Here is a 27,437-nt window from a genome sequence, read left to right on the forward strand (position 1 = left end):
TCATTTGTGACATTTACAAATAAGTATGGATATAGTGACGCTTGTATCTACTCAACATGGTCTGTACTCTTTAGATGTTAATAATGGACACTTATGTAAAGGCTACAAAGATAGTACGACTTCAAGAGCTGGGGTCTCGTATTTTGGGGAGTCTTACAGCTATATAGCAGCTTTTCAGCAAAACAAAGCTGTTTTACACATATGGAATACAACAAAAAGCGAGCCAATATATAAGGCTGCTATGCCAGAAGTAATTACAAGCTGTACATTCCAAAAAGATGGAGGAGTACTATATGCTGGTGGTACAACAGGAACACTCTATGTCTGGGTAATGAGTACTGGGCACCTTGCTAAATGCTGGCTAAGTCATTTTAAGTCAATCAACAAAATAATATTAATAAGAAATGATTCATTACTCGTTACTTCTGCTGATGATGGATACATACAGGCTTATTACTTATCCGACATTTTTAGTAATAAGAATATTCCAAGTCCCCTTGCGAGATGGCCAATACATTGCTTGCCTGTTAGGGACTTCGTTCCAAGAAACTTAGCTAGTAATTTGTTTGACTTCTTTCTTATAAGTATAGGGAGTGACAGAACTATTAATGTATTGAGTTTTCAAAAAAATCGACCTCTTGCAACGGTGGTTTTACCTTATTTACCTAGTTGTTGTGAAATTAGTTACTGCGATAACTATGTTATAATTGGAACCAATAATGGAGAAATAAATATTATTGAAACTGAAAACATTAAAAATTCTGATTCATCAGCTACTTTGAAGTTGATTGGTCATACAGGCACTGTTAAGGCTTGTCGACTTGCGAGTAATCGTTTGGTATCATCTGCCAATGATGGTATTAGAATCTGGGATATTACTTCTCAAACAAGTCTCTTACATCTACCACAATTTGGAGCTTCAATTATCTCAATTATAAATTCTTCTTTGCAATACAAAGACAATGAAAACTACACTCTATATTTCAGGCCATTTCAAAAGATTTTGACAAATATTGAGTGTATGAATGAAGTAAATATAACATTGAAATCAAGAAAGCTCAATTTAATAAGGAATATCAACGACAGTCTAATAAATCGTGATTTCCATTCTTATTATTATGCAACTGTTGCTATGATAAGAAGAAAGCTTACTGACAACTTAGATTTAGATCGAAGTACAGGCAGAGGAACTACAAATAAGTTAAGGAATGTTCCAAGAATACTGATACAATCAATACTACAGAGACATATAGATATAGAAATGATAAAAAGTAAAAGTATAGATATAGCAATGAACAGTGTAGGGACAGGTTTGTTTGAAAATAAAATACACCCCTACAATATGTTAAATCAAACTCAAAAAGTAAATACTAAGCATGTAGGACAGTTACAAGTGGATAAAAAGACCTCAATAAAAAAAAAAGATATCACGAAAGTGCAGAAAAACAGGGGGAAATTAAGAAACTTGTCAAAGGTTATTGTTATGTCTTGTTATAGATTGTCTAGGGGGTGGATTAATTCAATAAAATATAAGCATATTCTTCGAAAGGGAGGTAGACAACAAGCTTCCGTGGCTTAGTCGGTTATAGCATTCGGCTGTTAACCGAAGGGTCGACGGTTCGATTCCGTCCGGGAGCGTTTGTCTTTTTTCATTAAGCCCAGTAAGGCGGGAACTAGCTCCTTTATAAATTCTTCTCCCTTTAGAGATTTCTTCTAAAATCTATGAAACTATTTACTTTTCCGACGGCTTACATCTTAGTAATATTGAAGTTAGTTTGTACTTACGGAACTATTTAGAATTACTTCTAACATATTGTGCAGCTTAAGAGGCTCTTAACCTGATGAACGAACCCCTGACAGAATCAATTCTCCCAATACTATTACTTGCACCTAAATAAATGTTATTCAGTTAGCTTTAGTAGAGATACAAAGTGCACCTACTTTAGAATTGTATTAAGTTGTAACAGATATCGTGTTCACATTTCTAAATGACCATAATTAGCATGAAAATTCAAACCGGGCTTTCTAGCTTTATTTAAGTGGGGGGAGTGTTATTAAAGCATCAGTATTATGCTAAGAGGAGCCAAAATTCCATGGGAAAATGGTAAAAAATAAAAAGTATAGGGAAAGCAGTATTGCAGATGATGCATACTCCAATGTGATTTCATCTTCTTCACTTATATCAGATACACCAAGGTCATCAGAATCATTGTGTTCATGGGCAAATCATGCAGAAAATAAACATAAATTGCGAGGTCCCAAGTTGTCAGTAGTAAGGCATATTCGTCGTTTAGCTACCAGGAGAAAGAGTCAACGTCTTATAGCTGAACTTAACAACACGGGAACTCCATCTTCAGTTAGTTCAGTCACTTGTTTAGATGGCGAAAATGCAATTATGGAGGGTTGGGTAAATAAATGGACAAACATGCTAAATACATGGAAACCTAGATATTTCCAACTGTATCCTGGATATATTTGCTACGACAAGGGAACTAAGAAAAAGAAGAAGAAGAGATTTCTGTTGTCCTTTAATTTGTGCCACTTGGAAATATCTACAAAGGATTCACTAAGAATAACTATAAAATTTTTTCAAAATCCATTAAATCCTTTACATATGCGTGCTTTCTCTCTAGAATCTAAATTGATATGGTTGAATGCCCTTCTCTATTGCATGAATCCGAATATACCAAACCCACCGCAGCGCACAATAGACTCTCCCCTTAGTTCGAGCTGCATACTACCCTCAGCTTCATACGATTGTGAGCCTCTTTTATCCAATCTACTTTATGAACTTATGAAAGCTAGAAACAAATTATTAGATGATGTAACTAATAACAAAGAGAGAAATAAAAACCTACATGAGTGTATTTCTTCAACTTTTGATCGTTTTATTGGATTGGTTTTTGATATGATATACCAAAAGTTACGCTTTCACAAGAGTCGTGAAAATGATCTATATGATGCTCTCCTTCAATCTTTTAAAACAGCTCATAATCTCAACGCACTTGTTGAATCATCCCCCGTTAATGAAACTTCTGAAGAGACGGATACTTTTTATGATGCTCTTTCTGACATCAGTAATCTTGATGTATATATTACCCAGAGTTTCAAATTAACATCTATACCTAGTATTCATATTTGCCATACTTGTTATTGGTACATTAATCCATTTAAATATAGGAAGTCTTTACCATGCCAACAAATTATTCCAAGGTTCAATTTATGGGCATCAATAAAAGATTCCATCACTAAAGATATATCTAGAATTACTATTCCTATACAATTTAATGAGCCGACTTCATTACTCCAAAGGCTAGCTGAGAATTTTGAATATAGTAATATACTAGAAGGTGCTTCTAGGAAGCTGACAGGTATTGAGAGACTGCTTGATGTAACAATTTTTTCTTTGACTCCGTATGCATCGTCAGTAGGAAGACTATACAAACCTTTTAATCCCTTGCTTGGTGAGACCTACGAATTTTCCCACAGAGGTTTTAGATATTTTGCTGAACAAGTTGGACATCATCCACCTGTGACTGCTTATTATGTTGAACACCATCATACTTTAGATGTAGCTGAAGGCACTTGTTCTGCAGCAAGCCATCCAAATACACCACTTTATCGTGTATGGGGACATATTAGTGATAAGAGTAGATTTACTGGTCAAAGTTTGGAGATATCTGTATTGGGTAATGTAAACATCACTTTTTCTGGGAGGAACGACTATTATACATATAATCGTCCGCGATTACTTGTACACAACATATTGTTAGGTCGACTTTGGATAGAATTCATTGGAATCAGCACAATAATCAATCACTCTACATGCGAATACTCAATTATTGAATATAAGAAAAGTGGCTGGTTTGGAAGTGATTTGAATAGTATTCGTGGTATTATCTTCAATAATAAACATATACCAATTTACAAGATTGGCGGGAGATGGGATGGACAAATATGGTTTGAGGTTTGCCAACTACCACAGTCTCAATTTACAGATGACTCTTCACATGTAGGAGCTCATTTAGAGTTTAATAGTGTACATAAGCCTTTAACTCTAGGTCTAGATTCATATATAGAAAAAGGTGATATGAGTTCTGAACATAATAGGAAGATTCCATTTAAACCACCTTCAACATCGTACTGCTTGCTCAACAATTGGGAAAAGCTAAAGACAAAGGAGAATAGCAGATCATTAATTTGGTCTCCAAAGATCAAATCTAATTCTAGTGAAAGGTATTTTGGTTTTAGTGATATTTCATTTGAATTGAATGAAATATCACCTCAGTATGACAAAAGTTATCCTGGGGTTTTAATTCCTAACACTGACTCACGTTTCAGACCAGATCAAAGAGCATATGAAAATGGAAATATCGACTGGGCTATTAAGGAAAAACGTAGATTAGAGGAGAAACAAAGAATAGCTGCCAAGATGAGAAAAAGTGGAGAAAGCGATTATATCCCGAAATGGTTTTATAAGGATTTTGATCCCGTCACAGGTGAAAGTACATGGAATTTTAATAAGAAATATTGGCATCATAAGGATAACTTAATTGAATTCACAGATATACCAGATATATTTTAATGCTGAAAGTTATTTTTTTGTAGTAAATTCTATCTCTTTAAAAGTGAGTTATTGTGACACTTAACTAGAAAGAATACAAGTTAAAAATTTAAGTACTTCTCATTAAGAAATTCAACTATTCCTTGTGGATCATCAGTAAATACTCCATCAACACGCAAAGTATTGATGAAGTATAAATATTCATCTTTAACACTGTTGAAACATTTTAAAATTGACTCTGGTCTAAAAGTATATGGAACTACAAGTAGACCGAATTTGTGAGCATCTTCTATAAATTTGCAAACTGGATGAGCTTGGAGCTCATTTACTAAGTCATTTATAGATAATGCCGGAATTCCTAGAGATTGAATAATCCCCTCCTTACTAGGTGATACAACGTCAGCATATTTAGATATTTCCTCAAGTTTATATACATGATATTTCATACCACTTTCAGTTGAATTATCTACTTCGGGACATGCAAAGTGTATTTTATCAGTATTTGAGATTAGTTGCACTAAACTAAGATCACTTTTACTCCTAATATATTTTAGGTTGCTAGGCTCGAAGCTTTGAATAAATACAGGGTCTGATCTTTTAGTTAATCCACGTTTTGCTAGTGATTCTAAAAGTTTATCGGTTATATCACCTAGGCCTCTAACAGCATGGTAGTATGGATACTTTATCTCAATGTATATTCCAATACGAAGAAGATCGCCACCAGTAGCTGTACTATTTCCAAAGCTTAAGTTCAAGAAGTCATCCAAGGTTAGTATAGGATACAAACCATTTAAGGACTGATTGCGATTCTCGTATCTTTTCTCATGAATGCACTTTAATTTCTTAATTTGATCATATGTCAAATCCCAGGAAAAAATGCCCTTTTTTACGACTGCATCGTCATTATCATACATTAAAACCTTGCTTTCATATTTTCTGAACTCCTCTAATTCATCAACATCTGTAGACTCCGATAAGTTGGGGCTATGTCTCAATATTAATACTCCATCTTTTGTAGAAACTATGTCACATTCAATAAATTTAATACCTTGTTTTATTGCCAGTAAGTATGCAGCAGAACTTTCTTCAGGCTGAAGTAAAGAAGCACCTCTATGAGCAATTGAATGGAAAGTATTTCCTTTCATTGTTGTACCCTGAATAATTCTTATTCCAAATAAGGTGGAAATCAATGATAATATCATGTTATTAATGGTAAATATAGCAGACTTATATATGGCAGATGTTCTGTGGCGCTCAAACAAAAACAATTCTCCATTGGGACTTTTAAATACTTTAATGTTATCACTGAGTATGATCTACCTCTAATAATTATATAATTCTGTGGCTATTCATAGTATAAAATGGATTTAAATGACTGCTAATCATAGGTACTTATCTTTTGGTTACAAGTTCGTCAAATTTATGAATTTTAAGAGGATATACTATAGACGTTAATTGTATCTTAAGTAATATTATGAATCCTTAAGAAATCCAATATTTGTATTTGTTATTTTACTAGACTCCTGTAAACCAGCATTGAGTTTATTTCAAGATGTAAATACTCTCATCTAGTGCTTATTGAGTAGTTGTACATTAAGTATATGTAATTTCTTTCCCTAAAGTGCTTGTACTTTACAGATCTCTAGTTAATGATGTACTTTAAATATATAAATATTATTAGATACAATTGATAGTTACAATATCAAACTCGAGCTAAGTATCACTTGCGTATGACTACTACATAGTAATTAATAAGGAGAATTTATCAATAATAATGACCGGAAATGTGACTAAGTACTAAATAATTTATAAGCCCAAGTACCATTTCTATATAGATATTCGTGTTATATTCTAATTTCTCTCACAGAGCCAGTACACCAAGGCACAATAGAATTATCAAATATCACTTTTCACTTTAGAATACCCTAGTGGGTTATTACTCTGCCATTTATATGATGATTTGCAGGCATCAAAGATGCTTCTTGTTGCTTTCCAGTTTAGTTCGCATTCTGCTTTGTGAGGATTTGCAACTACACTAGCCAAGTCACCTGGGCGTCTATCTGTAAAGTAATAAGGTATTTCTACTCCACTTGCTTCTTCAAAGTATTTAATCATTTGAAGAACTGAGACACCAGAGCCACAACCCAAGTTATAAATATCAAGGACTTTTTCATTTGAAGGAGCTTTAAAAAGTTTCTCCAATGCTTTAACGTGGCCTTCAGCAAGATCCATTACATGTATGTAGTCTCTTATTCCTGTACCATCTGGAGTTGGCCAATCACTCCCAAATATATTCAAATGGGGTTTTCTGCCTATTGAGACGAGCTGGATATATGGCAGGAGATTATTAGGCTCTTCTGGGCTTTCTCCTATGATACAAGATGGATGGCAGCCAACAGGGTTGAAGTATCGAAGGATTGAGAATTTGAGGTTCATTGATGAGAAGTAAAGATCTTTCATAATTGTCTCGATAAATAGCTTTGTTTGTCCATATGGGTTAGAGGCACCTAGTGGATCATCCTCAACTAGACTAGTTGATTTAGGCTGATATACAGTTGCACTGGATGAGAATACAAGAGTTCTGCAATTCACTTCCTTCATAACTTCTAATAATCTAATAGTTCCAACGACATTATTTTCATAGTATTCAAGTGGTTGTAATACTGACACTCCAACAGCCTTTAACCCTGCAAAGTGAATTACAGCATCATATTTCTCTTTCTTAAATAAATCAAATAAGGCATCCTTATCACGTATATCAATCTTAAAAAATGGTATAGTAGTACCAGTAATCTGTCCAATTCTTTTAACAACCTCTATGTCAGAATTCGATAAATTATCTAGTATATGTGGTATGTATCCAGCCTCTACAAGTGCAACTACAGTGTGGCTTCCAATATACCCGGCACCTCCTGTACAAAGTATTTTCATTTTTGTTTTCATCAAGATATTGTGCTAAAATTTTATTGTGAAAACTAATTATCGGATCAATTACCGCACAAAGTATTAAAAAATCGAGCAGAGGTCTAAGTTTGTTTTCTCTATCATTCGAAGAGAAAATACCGCTTTATCTATTGCTTATCAAAAAGTGCTATTTATTAATGAAATCGGGTATTTTACTTGCATTTTAGAGTCTTGCAAACCATTATATTCTACTAAACTATAGGGGTCCATTTCACTTATGTGAATTCCAGCTTGGAATAATATAGATAGGTAAATGAACCAGTCTAAATTATATAAAGAGACTCCTCTATGACATGCAGAATTGGTCTCCATTAAGTAGTAAGAGCTCCTCCTAAAAAGAAAAACAATTGCATTGGTCAAATCACTTAAAATTGTACTGAGACTTACTTCATTCTTTCAAAATACCTCGACTTAACACTGCAGTATAATCCTCCTTTAGATAAGTTGCTGTTCCTGTAGAGTAATTCAATAGATGACGTTGGTATCTCTAGTTCTTTCTGAACTTTCTGCTCTCTACTAAGTAAACGTATTCTCTGTTTGTTCCTTTTAAAAATAAATGGTATTAACCAACTTGATTTGTTTGGTAATATATTAATCATACTTATATAGCTGCTAGGAGAGGGCTAACCCCCCATAGGTGTATCGTGGGCATTGGTGTGAAGGGTGACAGTATGCACACACAAGTGCAGATTTCTTTAGTTTTCTAAATTAGTTTGAAATAATGAGAAATAAAACTGATTTTTCTAACTTTGATCAGTTCTGTTTGGGTTGTTTTAGCTATACAGATTTAGAAAATGTAGATCCCATTCTTAACGGTGGTTTTTCAGTGCTGCTAAAGAAGACATGTAGATTGGACCTACTCTTAGTTGATGATGAAAATAATCAGGAAATTGGATCTTCTGAAAATATCAACTTCAGAATAATGACTAATGGGCCTAAATCGTTCCCTGATGTAGTTAGGCTAGAGCTTACAAGTGACAATGACCTTTTCTTTTATTACGTGCTAGATCTAACAGAGCTTGACTTCCACAAGTTAAAGTTGACTCAAAATTTAACATGTGAATATCCTAGATTCACTGATATGCTAGGGAAAATGATCAATAATATTATTGATGATCCATTAATTTACTCAGTTAGGTTCTTAATGAAAAGTGACGGCACAGGTTGTCTGAAATTTCTACAAAATATGGACTATAAACTCTTGGAGTTAGTAAATCTCGAATTTTTGCAACAGTCAGAAGATGCAGTCCGGAATTCTATAACCTATAGATATAACTTTTTGAGAAGCAAAGTTGCCATAATGGAAGCGAGATTTATAGAGATATCCAATTTGCTTAGCATTAGAAATCCAGTATTACTTCACTACTTGCAGCGGCGGATTCAAAGCCAGAACAAGCATAATTAAAAAAAAAATCAAAGATATTAAATTAGTATTTTAGCCAAGATAATAAACAAATTATTTTAAACTACCTGCTCCCTTGTATTTTCCACTGGTTGCGTCAATTATACCTTTTTTTATGCAATCCTTTATGGTATCACTCAGTTCCAGCGATGTGAAACTCACTCTCGCAACTAGGTTAGATGCTGCTGCTTCTACATTGTCGTATGTTGTATTAGCCAAAACTAATAATGTTGCTGAAACTTTGTCACTTTCATCAAAATAGTCATTGTATTTCTTAAATATACAATACCCATCATCAATATTTTCATCTAGTAATTCAGAAGTTAGAGTGTGATAAGGAGAGTGACAGTCAGTTGTAGTATTATCATTTAGTATAGATAATGTACTCAAACTTTTCTGCTGGTTCTCATTAGTGCTAAAAGCTATATTATATAGCTTATCAAGAGTTTCATTTTCTATACTTTTGGTATGAGCAGAACTAGATATATATTTCGTCAATATGAGAATGTCTCTATCTTCAAAGTTTTCAACCAAAAAGGATATAATGTCACTGTATGCACTTTGTTGGACTTTTTGCAACATATGCTCATAGAACTTGTAAGCACGTTGAAGTCTTTCATCGCTCATTCTGCGAGCTCCTTCAATATTTTCATAAAAGTTTGATACTGTAATTAGCTTTACTTTCGATGAACCTTTATTATATTTCCTTTTTCGTCTAAGTAGACGAAGCATTCTGCGTGGAATAGTTGGGCACTTAAATGTTGCAGATCTAGTAAGATCTGACTCGTTACAAGTTCTATCAGATTTTTTATTATCAAATATATTTAGAGGTCTGAGTGCGTTATATAAACAGCTAAAAAGATTTCTTGAGGGTTGTTCACTGTCTTGGCTATGTGAATTTATACTTTTCAAAGGATTATTAGTTACAACTGGTGATATCACCAATATCTCAGTAGCATCCTCAGAAGCTGAACATATCTTAGGCTTGTTGCATGATGTGAAACGAAATTTCGTTGCTGATGTAGCACCAATTCTATACTTCCAATTTTTAAGGATTGAGATCCAAGTTCTATAAGCACGAGATAACTTTGAGTTCTCGTTTGAAATCTCGAAGTACTCTTTCATATCAAAGCCAATCTTTTAATATTTGGCTTTAGATAAAGAAAAAAAGCATCGCTACTCAAACTACTTCCGCTTTTCAAAAGCTGATATGCGCCCGGGCAAATGACTCTAGCTCGTATTTTACAGTTGAGCATCTTATTCACAAATTACTATTTATACAGCTTTTTATAGTTAATATAAAGATTTAAAATACGGCAATATAAGTCTTATATTCATGCAAATACTAACTAAAATTAATTTTTCTTTTATTTGAGATGTATAGAATAAAAGTTCTAGAATATTACTGCTCTTTCAAATTTAAACTTTAAGAAGTATATATATATATATATATATATATATAATTAGTATTATCTATTATTTGCACAAAGATTTAACTTAAAATAGTAACATACATTGAAGTCTATTCAGACTAGCCTAACGGGACTTTCAGTATGTTTAATATTTACATATAAATAAATATATTTGTATTTGGCCTATATAAATAGATTTAAAGGTTTATATTGGAAGTTTAATTGACACAGTACAGAGAAGTTTTGTAAAGTATCATATTCTTCTTATTAAATATATCACCATTAACTAGTAATAAGCTGGCAACTTAGAAGATCATTTTATTTGGCAGGTTTAAGTACTAGAAAGTAAATCATTTAATTTAGAAATATATAGAGGTTGTGAAATATATGCTCTATACAATATTTTAAGAGATACCGCCAACATTACCGAGTCTAAATATGACATCATTGGTTGCGCTTCTATACTAAACTTTTTTTAATTGATAAATGGGAAAATCAAAGAAGAGTTTTAAGAAGATAAGTAATTCTGTAACTGAAGAGTTAAATAGTGGCTTTTATGAGTTGTTAAAATATGATGAATTACTATCAAAGGGACTATTATTCTCTTTAGATGAATTGGGTATCATAAAGGCTAATAGAAAGAAAAATGATAAGCTACAAAGTAGTATAGAATCAAATAACCTTGAAAATAGAGCCAATAATTTCCCTTATGGATGGTCTAAGTCACATGTAGCTCATGTTACTGCCTTAGCTAAGAAAAATCATAGCTTAGATATTTGCAACGGAACTACGTGTAGTTTGAAACCTGACCTTGATATATGGAAGGACTCTTTAGATAATACTTCAAAATTGAATGCATCTCATAATAAATCATTGGAGGTACACAAAAAGAAGTACCAAGTAGTACATATTCCTCATTCTGGTCAATCTATTAACCCATTAGAAACTGAAAGGCAAAAGGCTGTAATACTAGCAGCAACTCCTATATTTGAAGATTACGCAATTACTAACGATTTTAGGCTGGGGAAGGTTTCATTAAGATCTATATTATTGAACTATTATGAAGAAGATTTACTGAATAATTTATCTGATGAACTGAAGGTAAGATTGTTGCTTCAAATAAACAATGGTAGAATTCCAGATCTGCTTGAGATTGAGCACTGGAAAAAAGCTACAGAAGAAAAACCATTAGTTGATTATAAATTTTCAAACAAGCATGAAACTGCTAGAGTATGCAAAAAGAGCAAAAGAAAAACACAAGCAGATCGCAACAGACTTATAAGAAATCGTAATCAAAAGAGGGTTACTGAAGAGCGTATATTAAAAAAGACTCTAAATAGGGATGTGGATAAAATAGGTAAGTTTATTTTATACTGATTAAACTATTTATTTGTCTTTAGATATATCATTTTCCTTTTAATAGTTTCAATTATAGGTGAGTTAGAAGCTTTAAATAAGAGACTTGAACAAAAGCGAGAATATCGAGATATGTTAAGGAATGAGATTCGATTTGCACAAAGTAGAGGTATTATAAATAAGCTACGGATAGGGAAGAACCGTTATGTTGAACCTACTATGAATGTATATTTAACTGAAGACGTTCAAAAAAGTGAAGGTTCATTACGTAAAGTACATATCAAAGGTACATTATCAAATAATATTGTTTCAAATATATACAAAAAAGGGCTAGTTGAATTACCTTCCGTGCAAAATGCCCGATATGGAAGAAGATTAATTAAGATTCTACGTAAAAAGAGATTGTCACGAAAGCCGGCTAAAAGGTATTATCGCTTTCATGAAGCAGCCTAGTTTATTTTTGTGCATTTCTACCGCCTTCGTTACTCAATTAGTAGTGGGGGCAGAGGGGCTAATTATGTTGCAGTTATTGATGGCACTGCATATGCTTTTTTACTAGTGCATGACAAGGAATACTCTCTGTAGTAGGAAGGCCTCTTTTCACAGTAGGAGTTCATTCTATGGTTATTTAGTATGCATAGAGAGGGCTGAGTTTTTTACAGAAGCTGCAAGAGATAATCTGAATAGAAGGAAACTAACTTATAATCGCGCAAAAATGGCTGCAAAATTAACGAATAGCTCTAGAGTATATAAGATATCACCTAAAACTAAGACATTAACTAATATAAGTGATTCAAATGAACATATAACAATTCTGTGCTACAATGAATGGGCTGTTGCTTGTTCATTCATCAATAAAGATGACATTATAGAGTTGATTGGGGGCTCAATATCATTTTCTGACGAATCAATTATATGTGTTTATGATACAAATAAGAGTGACTCTGCAATGACTGTGTGGAGGTCAGGGTTTGAACATGTACCTGCTATGCTTACTCATGCTGCAGTGCTATGTAGTAAAGGCAATGTATACTTACCAGCATGGGCTAGAATATATACTACTTGTAAATTGGATTGTTTGGAAGAATGCAAACATCCCTCACTACCTTTATTAACTAGTAGAACAACAACAGCAGCTTTACATGATGAGGTTGTAGATGACATAATAGATGAATATAATCAAATAAGTAGTGCGGATTGCAAGGACGATGACAATGTATCTCTTTCAGGGATAATAAATCAGCCTAAAAAGAAAAAGAAAACTTGTGAGAAACAATCTCAATACTCATCTATTGCTTATGAATATCTAGCTCAGTTATCAGATCTCCATCCTGGAGTGGTAACCAATTTGTACGGTGTTGTTTTAGAGGTTGGAAATAATCCTATGAAACGTTATGGAGGAAATAGTAATCACATATTTATGAATATAACACTGGTTGACCCATCAGTATTGAAACTGATACCTGTGGATGGTTATACTAATCGTACCATTGAGACACTTCTTGGTGGACCGTATTCATATAGTGATCGTCCTTCTTTGATATCTTCTTTACCCACAGTGTCTTTGGAGCTCTCTACTGAAGGTGATGCAACATCTTTACCTGTTATTAGTCTTGGAGATATTGTTCGTGTTCATCGTGTTGAACCTTTATTTTCAAAGCAGCGTTTTATAGATTTACCTCACAACAAGCATACTTCCATAAGAATTTGGTCCCTTTATGACTGCAATTTAGATGAACTATACTCCAAGTATAAAACAGATGAAGATATCCTAAATAGTCCTTACTGTTATGTAAATGTAGAAAATGCATACAAAGTAGGGAATTCACAACAAAATACTACATTTACTGAAAATGATTCACTTAGACTTCTGAAATTACAAAGATGGGCGTATGAAATGTTTCATAGTTTTCCATATTTTTGCTCCTCTCAGTATACAAAGTCATTATCACATCTCAAAAATTCTAATAAGGAGACATTTACTAAAACTTACGGTGATATTATTGTTTGCATATATGATATATTACTGATACCTGAACTTATTCATCCATCACAACTTTGTTTTAACAGCTTAAATAAACCTTCATTTTCAAGTTACAAAAGTAAAATTGAGCATAATATGCTTTGTATTGTCGTTTCTGAATTGAAAAGTGAAAGAAATATTACTAAATTGAAAGATAAGACAAACTTTGATGATTTATATTTTGTAATAGGTTTAGATAGATACAATACTGGATTGAAGGATCACTTACAGCGCAACAAGAAACCACTTAAGTGTGGCGATTGGGTACGTATTAGGAATGTTTCTGTGAATCCATCGATGAATTTTACGTATATAGATGACAAAGTAATTGGGCCATTCACTGTAATAGATACACACAAATCAAGAATTACGAGGCTACCATGTTGGTCTGGAGATGTTAAACTAATGTCCTTAAGGACTTTACCTTTGAATTTAAAATCAGAGAGAGCTCATACTTCTTTCGAACATGAACTTTTGAATAGTGAAGTTATTTCGAAGTCCACTTATGAACAGATGAACAGCTTTAAAAACTTCACTAAAGATGTGGAAGTATTGAACTATAATATGGATCAACCAGCTTCTAACTGTAGTGAAGTTGTAGACAAAGTTCACTTTGCAAATTTAAATATAACTGAAGGAATTGTGAAGGACAGTGCAGATTTACAATTAAAATATTCTAGTGGGACATGCAAAGAAAGTTTGTGTAGTGTGGATAGTGTATTTAATCAAACTGAAACTGAAATTGTTAGAATGACTGGTGATTGTGAGAAAAAAGTGGCAAACTTTAGTAAAACAAATTTACTTCCAGCTATATCAGCTACACATGCTGGAGAACAACATTTAGCAAACTATACAAACCATATACTGAACCCATTGTACACAGATAGTCGGAATAGTCACCAATATTTATTTACTGATATTGATTGTCAGCCATTGTATTATATTCGCTCAAGAAATAGAGATATACAGGCTCTTTCTGTAATGCATGTAAGATTGAACTCAGTGCCAAATAATATATATTACATGGAAAATGTAAATGTAAGTTTTTCTGGGAATTCCAAAGACGTAGATCCATTTAAACCAGAGACATTTGTTACTCTGAAGTGCAAAATATGCAACTATGAATGCTCACTAATGAATGCAGCTTCTGAAGCTCATACAAATAACTTTAAAAGTTTAAAGTGTGGTCACTCTGAGTCAACTTTTTCGTACAGTTTCAATGTTAAGATCAGCGATTCTAGTGGTTACTTAGAGGCAGAATATAAAGATGAGGTAGGCATGCTTTTTGAGGGGGTAACTCCTAGAAACTTTCTGTTGAGGAGTGAGGTGAATTTTCGTAACCATATAATACAGATTGTAAAAGGTATATCTGCAGCAAATATGAAGTTACCTAAAGGGCACTTCCATAATATATGTGTGTCATGCTGCAATAATATTAAGGAGGGAAATAATGATGCACCCAAATCGCCAAAATTAACATTTATTATTGTTGAGAGTTATGCTGTATCAGAAGATCAAATTTCAGATGATTGACTACTTTTGTTTAGATATATTGAACTATGCAATACTCTTCTAATGGGTTATTTGAAACACAATCTTCACTACATGTAAACACAACTACTGTTGCCCAATCTTCACTTTGCATAAATACAAATTTTTCTTCTAAGTTCCTTCTACTAAGCTCATATATTAATGTTGAGAGGAGCTGAAATTCAAAAACTCTAGGTGCATTGCAGTTTTCGCAATTGTTTACTACAATATTTTTGGGAGATTCACTCCATAATGGCTTTCCACCAAAGCTATAGCGGATTATTTGACCTGGATTTCTAGAAATTGTTTCAGAAAATATTCGATTGTATTTATTTATTTCACCAGCATAGGTGCTCTCATCGGCTTTAAGGGGGTCTTCAGTGGTACTCTCATTTGATTCACTATCACTAACATCTAAATCACTATAGTTAAATAAGTCTTCTTCACCTTCCTTTAAAAGATAGTCTGAAAGCAAACTTTCTGCACGTTTTTGCATATCATCAATATACATACTTTCAGAATCGCACTCGATCAAATAGCATGGCAAACATCTGGTGTCAGTTCTTAATCCTAAGTATTTGTTTCTGTACTTCCCATTATGTTGACTATTAACTTTATTTAAGTCTATGTCACTACTGTAATCTATTTGGGTATCACTTAACAAACCAGCACACTCTAGCCAGTTGTTAGATATAGTAGACTTTTCTAATTTTGTAATATTGTCAGAAATACCATATTCTTTTGCTATTGAAAGTCTTACAACTTTCCATATAAATCTACACTCATTGTTGCAGCAAAGATGCAAGTAAATGCATCTATCTCTTTGTTTAGTATATGGAGTAAATCTAAACAACTTTTATAGTTAGAAATTCACAAATTTGCCAATAAACTTACAGCTGGACAACTAAAATCATCTCTTGATGACATTCGCTACAATTTATCGTCGTCTCTTGGCTACCTTTAGGCCACTCCTAGAGATAAAAAAAAATCTGTGTATATTCAGAAGTATTTTTATAAGTTTACTTACTGGAAGTCCGCCTATTTTGCTTTTAATACTCTGAGCTTCTGGTGTATCAAAGGATTCATCTTTCTTCCCTATATAGCCCAAAGTAATGAAATCAGAGGAAGAGCTCATAATACAAGTTCTTTTGAGTCACTTCTTGAGTTAGCGCGTCCTGTTAGTCTTTTGTGGAGCGAAATAATATATATAATAAAACCATTGAAATAGCAATGAACTTGAAGAATTCTAATGAGTTAACTGAAGTCATCAGTACGCTAAGTATTGCTGAAGAAGATCCAAGGAAGCTGGATGAATTTGTTGATCTACATTGTGAATGTATTGGCACACTAAGGAAATATTTACTAGAGGGTATAAAACAATATATTTTTGGAGACCAAGATGTAGAGAAGAGTATTATTACATTTAGTGCAATGCAATCAGCACTTAGGGGCATTTGTTGTTCATATGGTCATGTTATATTTCCTATAAATGGGCTTGGACAATTATTTTATAGGCTACTTTCACACTTTTTTGCATTTAGAGTCCAATTTAAGCTTGTGTACTTTTCAGATTGTGAATTTATAGGGCAAGATTATACTAGCGAATATTTTATAAATGAAATGATGCTGAATAAAAACTATACTAGTTTAGTATTACAAGAACTTGTTCTTTTAAAAAAGTGGTCTTCATCTTTATGCATTATAATCAAACTTATTTCAAGTGAAGATGGCAAAATATTTGAGCTATTTACTAATGAAACTATCCAAAATATATATAAACTAGCCAAATTAATAAATGAGTCTAACTGTTCAACACAGAAAACATATGATTGTAGTCAGATCCAGGACTTGTATTCCCATTTACTAAACCATCTTCGTAGTTACATAGGTTGGCCTACTGGATTGCAAAGTCCTATTGCTATTCGGGTACCTAATGATACTTTAAAAGTTTTAGTATTACTTGGCTCTTTATCAATCCAAATTTTATCAATATTATATACTGAAGAAGCCGAATCACATACACGATATTGCTTTATTGAAGCATGGATATGTATTCTTAAAAATGTCATGGTTTTATACTCAAATTACGAGTTGATAGCTGTTTCTATGCATATTCTAGAAAATCTTACACTTAATTATAAGTTATGGCCATATACAGGCAATATTATGTTACTTAACCTAGATATCAAGCTAATAGAGGAACTTTATGCAAGTAGTATTTTTGACTCACTAAGTATAAATAATATGTGGCTCCCTTCCTTTGAAAAGAAGACTTTAGTACCATTTTTACATTTAATAGGTGAATTTACTGTTTGGGCTCTTAACACCCTCAAATGGCAATTTCCATTAAAGTTGGATATTTCACTAATAATTAACTCTGAATATAATAAAACACCAAGTCTAAAAGTAGTAAAGGTACTTTTAAAGATTATAGAAAAGTGGCAAACATTATTTTTATGGTCAGAATTCTCACTCCTTGATGGATATGTTGCATTACTTACTTCTCGTCTCTATTCCACTATTAGCACTGAGTTATCAGATGAAATTTCCAATATTATTTTTACAAAGATTCGAAAGGACTTACTGCCAGTACTTGACAATTCCAATATAAATAATAAATACTTACCATCACGACTAAAGATAAGAGCTTTAGAGAATTTCCTAATAAAGCTAGATATACCAAAGTTAACTATGGACTTTGAGTTTTGTGAGGCAGATACTCTTGTGCAGACACTAGGAACTACAGTCTGTGGTTTGCATGAAATGTATACTTCCAATATAAGTAACCATAGAATCTATTTCTTTATTGCTCATATCCAAATTGTACTTTCTAAATATTTTGACTGCGAAGCCTTGCTAGTAACACCCCCTGTAATATATACTAAGTACCTTATCATACATCTAACATTAGAAATGGCTCGCTTATTAATAAAAAAAGGAACTAAAAACTCTTTTGAGTTAGGGTTATATCTTATGAACCATTTTTGCAGATTGTCTGAAACAGTTATAAATTTAAACAACCTTTCTAATTGGACTTTATCACAATTAATTAGCTTGGTAGAAATATCTATTAGACTAATAACTGTGCCACAGAAAGTTTCGAAACAAATGCTGTTATCATTCATTGATATTGTTAGCATCAAGTGCACATTTACCTCATTTATTATATGGAACTATATTTCAAATGTTCTTTATTTGTACTGCATTGAATCTGAAGAACTTGACAACGATGTAACTGATAAATTACTTCTGAAAATTGGTCATCTTTCTGCTGATGAAAGGCTTTCTCAGGCAGCTCTTTTCAACGTTCTTAAGCCCCTCTCAATATTACTTTTAGCAGATCTAAACCATAACACTAAGGATATGATTATTCAAGAGTTAAACATGACTAGAACTACATCTGTTAAAAATACTTTTGAAGCTGAATACCCCTTTGGTAGTAATTATGATTCATTATCTGTATTTCATTATCAGGAGGCAGAGTCTGATTATCCAAACACAAACTATTTTCCTGTTGAACCGAATTGTTGGAATTGCAAAGAACAGATTGATATGATGGATACTATTTTAAATAAAGATGAAATTTATTATTGTTCCAAATGCTTGTCTCCCTTACCAACTTCCATAGATATTGGACAAGTAGACGATTCCAACAATCTTGACAACTACTGGACAATACAGAAGTTAGCCCTATATTACAAAAAAACTGGTTCCACTAATAACGAACATTCCAGTTTTTTATTAACAAAAATATTAGAATTGATAGATAATGTGCCATATACAAGTTCGGAGTGGTTCTTTTCATCTATTGCTTCCATTCTCTCATTAAGCTCCGTAAATTGTAACATATCAATGAAAATAAAGGTGGCTCTCTTAATACAAGCCTCACTAAGTCACAACTTAAAGATACCTAAGCTTTATCAAATTCAGCTTTTACGTCTACTGAATAGCCCCACGTTTGTACTAAATTTCTTGACTAATGAGAGTGAAACATTTAACAACAGGTTTTTAGCTAGTTACACTAAAATGCCACCACCGATTACAATTATAGCTGCTATAGATGAATTAAGAGATCCAATTACCCTCTTCTATCGTATTATTTTTGAAAAGTTTAAATTATCAATTATTTTCGGACCTACAATTGGCTTATATACAACTAAACACGAAATCAATGATTTGGAGGTGATAATACATCCTATATTTGGTCCAATTTTTGCTTTAGATGAATTAATTATATATATATCCTCTAATAATATAAATAGCCAAAAAGTATATATGAAGTTTATGAATTTATCCAGAAGTATGATATATCCAAATTTATTGTCTCAAATACAGATTGATCCACCTTTTAGTTCAAAAATCACTCATTTAACCAAGAACTCCAAATATGTAGTACCTCAATGGATTTATAAGGAGTTGATCACTAATATCAGTGATTCATTTGCTCAGTTACATATTAGTAACTTAGTTGCAATTTATTTAAATAATTTGCAAAATATCAAAATACTTTGGATGGAAACATGGATTTTGAAGTCTTATAAAGAATATTCAATAGGTTTTCTTCCGATTAATGGTAAAAATATACAAGATTCCAAGAAATCTACCAATTATTCATATCAAGCTTTCGTACTACTTTCATACCTATCCAGTATATTAATGAATAACAAAACAACAATTTCAAGTTTAGCTATTTCTCCAGGATTTAATTCATGCCTAGCAGCCACTTTTATGGATATCTTCTGTACTGAAGGTTATAACAAGTATTGGTCCTTGCTACTCCTAGGTTCATCATATGATTATTTGTTACCTCATCTATTATATACAGCGTTACCTTTATTTGTGCAGAAACCATTGCTACCTTCCATAATAGAATGGTGTCATTTCATGCCAAATATTTTTTCTTATGATAAGCTAATAGCTCAATTGGCACCTTTTATAATATCACATCTGAATACATATAACGTACCATACACTATACTTTGTAACCTATCTGCAAACAATATAAACTTTTTTGAATACTTAATAAGTACTTACTATTCACAAGTCCTTCAAAAAAGTAGTGATGAAATTCTATTTTTCCCCCAGTCACTTATCTGTATATGTACAATTGCATTACTTTGGGGTATTACATGCCCACACCATTATTTCTGGATTTTATATGATACAGAGGAAAATTCGACGGGGTTTAACCAAATCCTTAAATTTTTTATTGAAGACGAAGGTATAGCTTTTAGGATTGAAGATAACTTCATCTTTAATAAACAATATTTGTGGTTAACTGAAAAGATAGAGTTATTAATCTGCAATAAATTTACTAGTAAAACTTGTGAAAGCCCAAGTTTAAAAAAAAAAAAATTAGATAAATGTGACAGCAGTGTTATATCTGGTTATTCAACTAATAATCATTCTACTTTTAAAGTAGACAAATTTTTGTACGAAAATTTCATGTGGATTTTAGAATATTATAGCAAAAGTATCTTCAATGACAAATCATTTCACTCTACAAATTCCTCCATTCATTTAGCATTTCTTCCAGTGTCCTTCATTGTAACCTCTCTTCCACTTGACAGCAAAAATCCTATATATTGGTATCGGGTATTAAGATCAATATCCCTCCTATTATTTATATCAAAGGGGCATATTAAGAAATATGCAATGCGCTTATTTGAATTTTTAATGAAAGCTACCCAACTAACAAATTTGCATCCAACATGCCTAGAATCTTGGTATATCTATATTAATAGTATAACAGATACACTATCATTAACAGGATCTACAATAAGCAATAGTTCTAATATATTTCTTCAATTAGTACCAGCAATTATAGATATACTACTGAAGATGCTGTTACACTTTAATAAACTAGAAGATTATGGTAAAACACATACAATAACATACACAAAATCCTGTATTAAAGATTTATTTTCTTATATACTTGAAACTATAAACAAAATAGACAAGAATTTTCTTTTACTGGTACCAATTATTTCAGCTAAAGAATTATGCTGTATACGTAGATTAATTATGAAGTATCTAGCTCTAGACTCTACTTCAGTTATAAACCAAAGTGATGAACAAATTGACATAGCTTATGAACAGTATCTTATTGATACATTTGCAAGAAGAATAGATATGGTGCTACTTTTTTTAACTCCTAATGCACCACATATTACATATGAAAAACTTCTAGGATCAATTAAAGATCTTTTGTTTTTGCATCCAATTGATTCATACTGGGTATTGTATAGCAATATAGATAACTATGTTTTATTAAGATTACACAAACTCTATGAACATTCTCTAAGGATTATATCTACTACAGGTAGTGATTCTTTGAGTATACTTCAACGTGAAGGTTTTAACAATGGCCAATCTATAAAAGAAGTAATTAATACTGACGAATTAAATAGATACAATATATTCCAAATGTCCAGTCAAAAGGAGAATCTAACATTTGTATATAGCACTTTACCAAGAAAAATATCATATAGTATAGAGAAGAGTATGATGTTTTTAAGAAATATAGCTGCAATATTAATAGGGACTATCGGAGCTATTGGTGGGGAGTTCCATTTACAAAATTATATCAATAACACATTCCAAGATAAAACAGTATCACAAACTCTATTAAATTCTGCAACAGAACCAAATGAATATAATAATATACCTATTATGCTAAAAACTTCAATTTTTGTACATGATATATATAAGTTAACAATATCCCTACTACAGGACTATCTTATTACATATGCTCATTGGAATGTGGCAGCATATGCTATTCAAGAATCATTAAAATATATAGGCTGCCACTATAAATCTAATAAAACTGATTCCCCAAATACTGACACTTGGAATAAATTTAGGCCTGAAATACAAGAACTTCTTGAACCTTATAGGACTACTGAGTATAGGATTTTAGAGGGTACTAAGGACCACATTCTTTCTCAACTTCGTTCTATAAATAGCAATAAAATTGAGAATGTATATGAGTTTTATTTTTGGTGTATTGATAAAATTAATGAAGCAACTAGCTATAGAAATGAAAACTATGTAATAAATAACACAGAAGTACCAAAATCTATTAAATCTATAAGTATATTACTTGAGGGTTGTAGACTGGCTGCATTAGGTATACCTTCTGTGTTTAACTATATCCTACCAATTGTTATAGAATGTATCATACTACTATGCCCTCATAGTGATATACGTATGTTAAAAGAAAAGCTTTGCTCATTAGTTATTTCGGGGCTACAGTACAATGTAAAGGAAATACAAACTTTTGACAAGAAATCTACCACACAAAAAAGTCGAAATATCTCTTGTCCACTTATACACAGTGTGACATATGAGTCAATATTTATTGTTATAACGAATCTTATGGAATTGTATGAATACTTATTACAAAGAAAAGTACCTAATACTTTATCATGGTTTAGTGAATCTTTACTAGAGCCATACTTACAAAATTTATACAATAGTGAATTAGATAAAAGACATCACTACCCCAAAAAATCTTCTTTATCTAAGGATAATGAAAAATTTAGGAAAAGTAACGAAACTAGTGAACAAATGAAGGGAGTATCAATACCAAGCAATATCACGCTATCATTATTAGCAGAAGCTACAAATTTTAAAGGTCAGAAACATACAGATGAAATAACAAATAGTGCAAATAAACAATTGCCTGGCCAAGATATATCTGAACCTGAGTATAATGAATGTGAAATAAGTAGATATATATTTGAAGAGGTGAAAGATAAGGAGAACTTTGATGAGCGAATAACTAATAGTGCAAATTCTGAAATAAAAAATATTAGAAGACGTCCTGCATCTAATATAGGTGATAGATTCTTGTCTTCTCTGTCTAACCGTCCAATTATCCCTTTATTAGCGAATTTACAGTTTTTAATAGATGTCCCAATAAGTATACTGGCTCAAGCAGCACTGAGCTGCGGTGCATATACAAGAGCACTACTACTCATAGAACGTTCTCTACTTATGGGACAGACAATATCAGAGACTATTTATAGGAGAAAGAGTCGTAGAATCAACAACTCTAAAGGCTCTCGCTTGATGAACCAATTTGGTCTAAATATGGAATATGCAGGTAATGCTATCGATTATTTAGGGACCCATAATTTTCCAAATATACAGTTTGATCCTTTGAATCCACTGGGCTTTTACTCTGCTTGCTTTAACTACTTCAATGAGTTAGATTCACTCACTCCTGATTATCAAAATAGCGCTTCTAATCATATACTGTATTTGTTATTTAGATGTTATTTTGGTGTGAATGATATTGATAATCTACTAGGTATTATGAAACTTAATGAAGATATACATAATGGACTTTCAAGCTCCATGGGGAAAGATTTAGTGCAAGCTCTTCTTAAAAAAGATTATCTAAGGGGATCTACAATTTATGAGCATATTTTGACGGAAAATAGGACACCAAAATTTAATCATATCTTCATTTACAAGAGCTACTTCCGATGTCTACTAAATGCTGGGTTACCTCAAATTGTTTTAAATAGTGTTCTTTTCAGCAAAAAATTAAAGAATATAGAAGCTCTTACCACAACAAATTCAATAGAAACTGAAAGATCCTTAGAAAATCAAGTAACGCATATATCCGAATCAAACAGCGAATTCCATTCCAGTATGACTACAGTCATTAATAATAGCAGCTTGAATATATATATATCTGAGGCCCTAGAGGCATGTTACATGCTTGGGGATTGGAGTAGATTAGAATATTTCTTATCAAATACACCAGAAAGTGATTTTTACTTAATGCCTTTTGAAAGAGATGCACAATCAGATCAACTATTTATGGATCTCTTTATACCAACCAATTTAGATAGAATATTTCAGAAATTTGATGTATATAGAGGGAAGTTACTTCTACATCTACACTATCTTCAAAGAGAGGAGATAACTAATAAGTTAATTCCTGAAATAAAGAGGATAAAGATAGAAAAGTCGTTTCACTCAAATTTGGAGAAGGCAAGAAATTTAGTCTATACACAACTTAGTACAGCATGGAAGGATTCTTATTTTAGATCATTCCCTTTTCTTGAGAAATTGCATATTCTTATGGATATTGAATTTATATTTATTTTTTTAACTAATTCTACAAATTTTAATTCTAAATTGAATTCTTCAACCGAGAAATTGAGTTCAAAAGAGAGCGAGGATGAGAAGCTAACAAATATCAACACCCCAAAATGGTTTAGAATAGCTAAATTTTTTGTTGATCGTGTTGACAACATACAAGGGAAATTTGAAACCAAGTATCGTTTACTAGCTAATGCAAAACTTACCTTGGAAATGGCAGGTTACAGTATTGAAGCACTTGCAACTTTACTCGTTCTAACTATGAGTAAAATGTCACACTTTAACTATTCACAGACATACTCAAATTTTTTAGAGTCTATAGATATACATGAGCCTGAATATCGTTATAATGTCAATTCTATAAATTCAAATACTTGTGATACTGCAAATGTAAGTTATTTGAATTCAAACATTAGTCAATTATGTATTTCAGATAATAGTAACAACTTTATTCCTGGAGCAATTCAGATACACAATTGTATAACTCCAAAATATATAGAATTTTTACTTATTGAGAAACAGAACTCCAAAAAAACTACGTGGACATATACTGAAATGAACTTAATAAGCCTGTGGGAATCATCTTGTGATAAATGTCCTTTTTTAGTAAATTTAAATAGAAACTTATTAATTTCATACTTAAATGAATTATTTAACAGGAACCAAGTTAATACAGCTTTGTATGTCTACAAATTATGTCATAATGCCAACTTGAATAAACATATTCTAAATAACTCTGCCTTAGCTGAATTAGATTTAATATATCTAAGATGGGCCATACAATCTTCAATGATATCATCAGAAAGTATCATATCGGCATTTTCGAATACTATAAAGTTCAGACCAAGCTGTGAAAGAACCTATTTTCAGTTTGCTACATACTTGGATCACTACTTCCATCTCATTATTTCCAACAGAGATTCTGATTGTACAAATAGTACGACATCTTTATATCTAGATACACCAGCTTCTATATATTGTGGTCTTGGATCAGTATTACAATGTGATGTAATTATTTATCAATGTATTCTAATGTATTTGAACACCTTAAAATATGGGAACTCATTCACATACTCTTCTCTTTCAAGGATTTTATTTTTGATGTTTAATCACTCACCACTTTTAATAAAAAGGGTCACATATTCCAACAGAAATAGTTCCCAACAGCCTACCAATCAATCAAAGGATCTTTTATTAGTTAATAATACTGGAAATATAGACTCGCTTACAAAAATAAAGAATGAAATATCCCAAGTTCCATCAGTACTGTGGTTCACAGTGCTTCCTCAGTTACTGAGTAGATGTCAGCATTCTAGCCTAGGAACATGTATTATTCAACCATTAATAGCAAGAATACTTCGACAACTACCTCACCAAGCTGCATGGTACTTTGTTGCAATGCTTAAAAGCAATTGTTCCGATCGCAAGAATACTGCTATAAACATTCTTAATTTTTCGAAGTTACTCTCTATAGAGTTAACCTCTAAAGAATTTTGTAACAATGACGTATACATATCAATTATAGAGGACTATATTAGTATATTTGAAGGTTTAACAATCCTGGCAATGGACATGAGCAGTGGGAATAGTGTTCCAACGCAATTAAACAAGAGGAATAATCGAAGCTCATCTAGTAGAATATCAAATAGAAGCCTTAGTTTACGTGTTGATTTTCAAAGTCTATACCATTCGATAAGTAATATCAACAAAACAAATGTAATCATTCCAATTCAAAAGCAGCTCTACTTTTTTGACTCAAGTCTAAGTCAGAATACATCGATGCAATTCGCCTCATTTCTACCTAACGTTAAACAATTTATTTCAACCCAAAGAATAAATAGCGCACCTAATGATAAATGGAAGATATTTCATTACAGCTCTAATGAGTTGATAACTATTACTGGAATGGAAGATATAATAACTGTTTTATCTAGTAAACAAAAACCCAAGAGAATAGGTATTATTGGAAATGATGGGCATATTTACTATTACTTAGTGAAAAGTGAAAAACGTGGAGACTTGAGAAAAGATATGCGTTTAATGGAACTTGCACGTATTGCAAACCAAAGAATGACTAGAAAAGATGCGGAATTGCATCTAAGGACATTCTGTGTAATTCCTCTCTCTGAAGTTGCAGGTATTATCGAATGGGTACCAAATGTTGTTACTTTAAGAAGTTTAGTAACAAATGAATGGAAAGAGATCATTGGTCCTACCAAATTCCATCGTCAACTACTAGAAACTCAAGATATATTAAGACAAAACTCCACAAACCCTGAAAAGTTATATAAAATTTTCTGCGAAGATATCTTACCTAGATATCCACCAGTCTTGCACAATTGGTTTTTCAAACAATTTAGTGTTACATCAAGCTATAATTGGTTGCAGGCAAAGCAACTTTATACAAAAAGTACTGCAGCATGGTCAATGTTTGGATATATCGTAGGTTTAGGCGATAGACATGCTGAAAATATCTTGATAGATACCTGTAATGGCGAAATTATCCATGTAGATTTTGACTGCTTATTTGGCAAAGGCTTCTTACTTGAAATTCCAGAAATAGTGCCTTTTCGATTGACACCGAACATAGTAATTGCAATGGGTACATGTGGTGTTGAGGGGACATTCACAGGATCATGTATCTCTGTGATGAATGTATTTAGAAATCCCTTTAATAAAACATTGATTATGACATATCTAGAGGCTTTTGTACATGACCCTCTAATTGAATGGATGAGACCTGGGAAAACATCACAAATTCTAAACTCAGAAGGTATTAACATAGATCCGGCATCATTCGCAGCAATAGCAAAGGGACACTCTCATCTTAGAACTATACACAGAAAATTACATGGTATGGTTAATTGTGTAGCAGAATATGTGAAGATTGGTTCAACTAGTAAAAACTCCAGTCCCGAACATTCTAGAAGAAGCGTACAAGAAAGAGGGTTAGGACTATCAGTAGAAAGTCAGGTTATTGAGCTGATTAATTCAGCGAAGTGTAAACATAATTTAGCTGTAATGTATGCAGGGTGGATGCCCCAGTTATAGATGTATGTAATTTACGGA

The 27,437-nt window shown here is 32.3% G+C and overlaps 10 protein-coding genes across 10 annotated transcripts, besides 4 other annotated features; 6 read left to right on the forward strand and 4 right to left on the reverse strand.

Annotated features, from left to right (window-relative positions):
• Positions 1 to 25: 25 nt before the first annotated feature.
• Positions 26 to 1,579, forward strand: CMU_017620 (uncharacterized protein; the record flags this gene model as incomplete). Its single annotated transcript, XM_002140322.1, has 1 exon — positions 26 to 1,579. One exon carries the CDS (start codon positions 26 to 28, stop codon positions 1,577 to 1,579), a length of 1,554 nt encoding a protein of 517 aa, XP_002140358.1.
• Positions 1,580 to 2,101: 522 nt separating this feature from the next.
• Positions 2,102 to 4,585, forward strand: CMU_017640 (oxysterol-binding protein, putative; the record flags this gene model as incomplete). The annotated part of the gene is made up of 1 exon (XM_002140323.1): positions 2,102 to 4,585. The coding sequence occupies one exon, from the start codon at positions 2,102 to 2,104 to the stop codon at positions 4,583 to 4,585; it is 2,484 nt and encodes an 827-aa protein (XP_002140359.1).
• Positions 4,586 to 4,665: 80 nt separating this feature from the next.
• On the reverse strand, positions 4,666 to 5,766 carry CMU_017650 (glycerophosphoryl diester phosphodiesterase family protein; the record flags this gene model as incomplete). Its single annotated transcript, XM_002140324.1, has 1 exon — positions 4,666 to 5,766. One exon carries the CDS (start codon positions 5,764 to 5,766, stop codon positions 4,666 to 4,668), a length of 1,101 nt encoding a protein of 366 aa, XP_002140360.1.
• Positions 5,767 to 6,222: 456 nt separating this feature from the next.
• Positions 6,223 to 6,244: a sequence feature (AT_rich).
• Positions 6,245 to 6,460: 216 nt separating this feature from the next.
• Positions 6,461 to 7,507, reverse strand: CMU_017660 (UDP-glucose 4-epimerase family protein; the record flags this gene model as incomplete). Its single annotated transcript, XM_002140325.1, has 1 exon — positions 6,461 to 7,507. One exon carries the CDS (start codon positions 7,505 to 7,507, stop codon positions 6,461 to 6,463), a length of 1,047 nt encoding a protein of 348 aa, XP_002140361.1.
• A 742-nt stretch (positions 7,508 to 8,249) lies between these two features.
• On the forward strand, positions 8,250 to 8,933 carry CMU_017670 (uncharacterized protein; the record flags this gene model as incomplete). The annotated part of the gene is made up of 1 exon (XM_002140326.1): positions 8,250 to 8,933. One exon carries the CDS (start codon positions 8,250 to 8,252, stop codon positions 8,931 to 8,933), a length of 684 nt encoding a protein of 227 aa, XP_002140362.1.
• A 51-nt stretch (positions 8,934 to 8,984) lies between these two features.
• CMU_017680 (uncharacterized protein) lies at positions 8,985 to 10,055 on the reverse strand (the record flags this gene model as incomplete). Its single annotated transcript, XM_002140327.1, has 1 exon — positions 8,985 to 10,055. One exon carries the CDS (start codon positions 10,053 to 10,055, stop codon positions 8,985 to 8,987), a length of 1,071 nt encoding a protein of 356 aa, XP_002140363.1.
• A 309-nt stretch (positions 10,056 to 10,364) lies between these two features.
• Positions 10,365 to 10,392: a microsatellite.
• A 94-nt stretch (positions 10,393 to 10,486) lies between these two features.
• Positions 10,487 to 10,516: a sequence feature (AT_rich).
• Positions 10,517 to 10,828: 312 nt separating this feature from the next.
• Positions 10,829 to 12,151, forward strand: CMU_017690 (uncharacterized protein; the record flags this gene model as incomplete). The annotated part of the gene is made up of 2 exons (XM_002140328.1): positions 10,829 to 11,699; positions 11,778 to 12,151. The coding sequence occupies 2 exons, from the start codon at positions 10,829 to 10,831 to the stop codon at positions 12,149 to 12,151; spliced, it is 1,245 nt and encodes a 414-aa protein (XP_002140364.1).
• Positions 12,152 to 12,260: 109 nt separating this feature from the next.
• Positions 12,261 to 15,254, forward strand: CMU_017700 (uncharacterized protein; the record flags this gene model as incomplete). The annotated part of the gene is made up of 1 exon (XM_002140329.1): positions 12,261 to 15,254. The coding sequence occupies one exon, from the start codon at positions 12,261 to 12,263 to the stop codon at positions 15,252 to 15,254; it is 2,994 nt and encodes a 997-aa protein (XP_002140365.1).
• Positions 15,255 to 15,264: 10 nt separating this feature from the next.
• CMU_017710 (uncharacterized protein) lies at positions 15,265 to 16,386 on the reverse strand (the record flags this gene model as incomplete). The annotated part of the gene is made up of 3 exons (XM_002140330.1): positions 15,265 to 16,096; positions 16,146 to 16,222; positions 16,279 to 16,386. 3 exons carry the CDS (start codon positions 16,384 to 16,386, stop codon positions 15,265 to 15,267), a joined length of 1,017 nt encoding a protein of 338 aa, XP_002140366.1.
• A 95-nt stretch (positions 16,387 to 16,481) lies between these two features.
• Positions 16,482 to 27,419, forward strand: CMU_017720 (phosphatidylinositol 3- and 4-kinase family protein; the record flags this gene model as incomplete). The annotated part of the gene is made up of 1 exon (XM_002140331.1): positions 16,482 to 27,419. One exon carries the CDS (start codon positions 16,482 to 16,484, stop codon positions 27,417 to 27,419), a length of 10,938 nt encoding a protein of 3,645 aa, XP_002140367.1.
• Positions 24,358 to 24,378: a sequence feature (AT_rich).
• Positions 27,420 to 27,437: the final 18 nt, after the last annotated feature.

Source organism: Cryptosporidium muris, genomic scaffold (genome assembly GCF_000006515.1).
Source record: "Cryptosporidium muris RN66 scf_1106632373407 genomic scaffold, whole genome shotgun sequence".
In the NCBI taxonomy this organism is placed as follows: Eukaryota; Apicomplexa; class Conoidasida; order Eucoccidiorida; family Cryptosporidiidae; genus Cryptosporidium; species Cryptosporidium muris.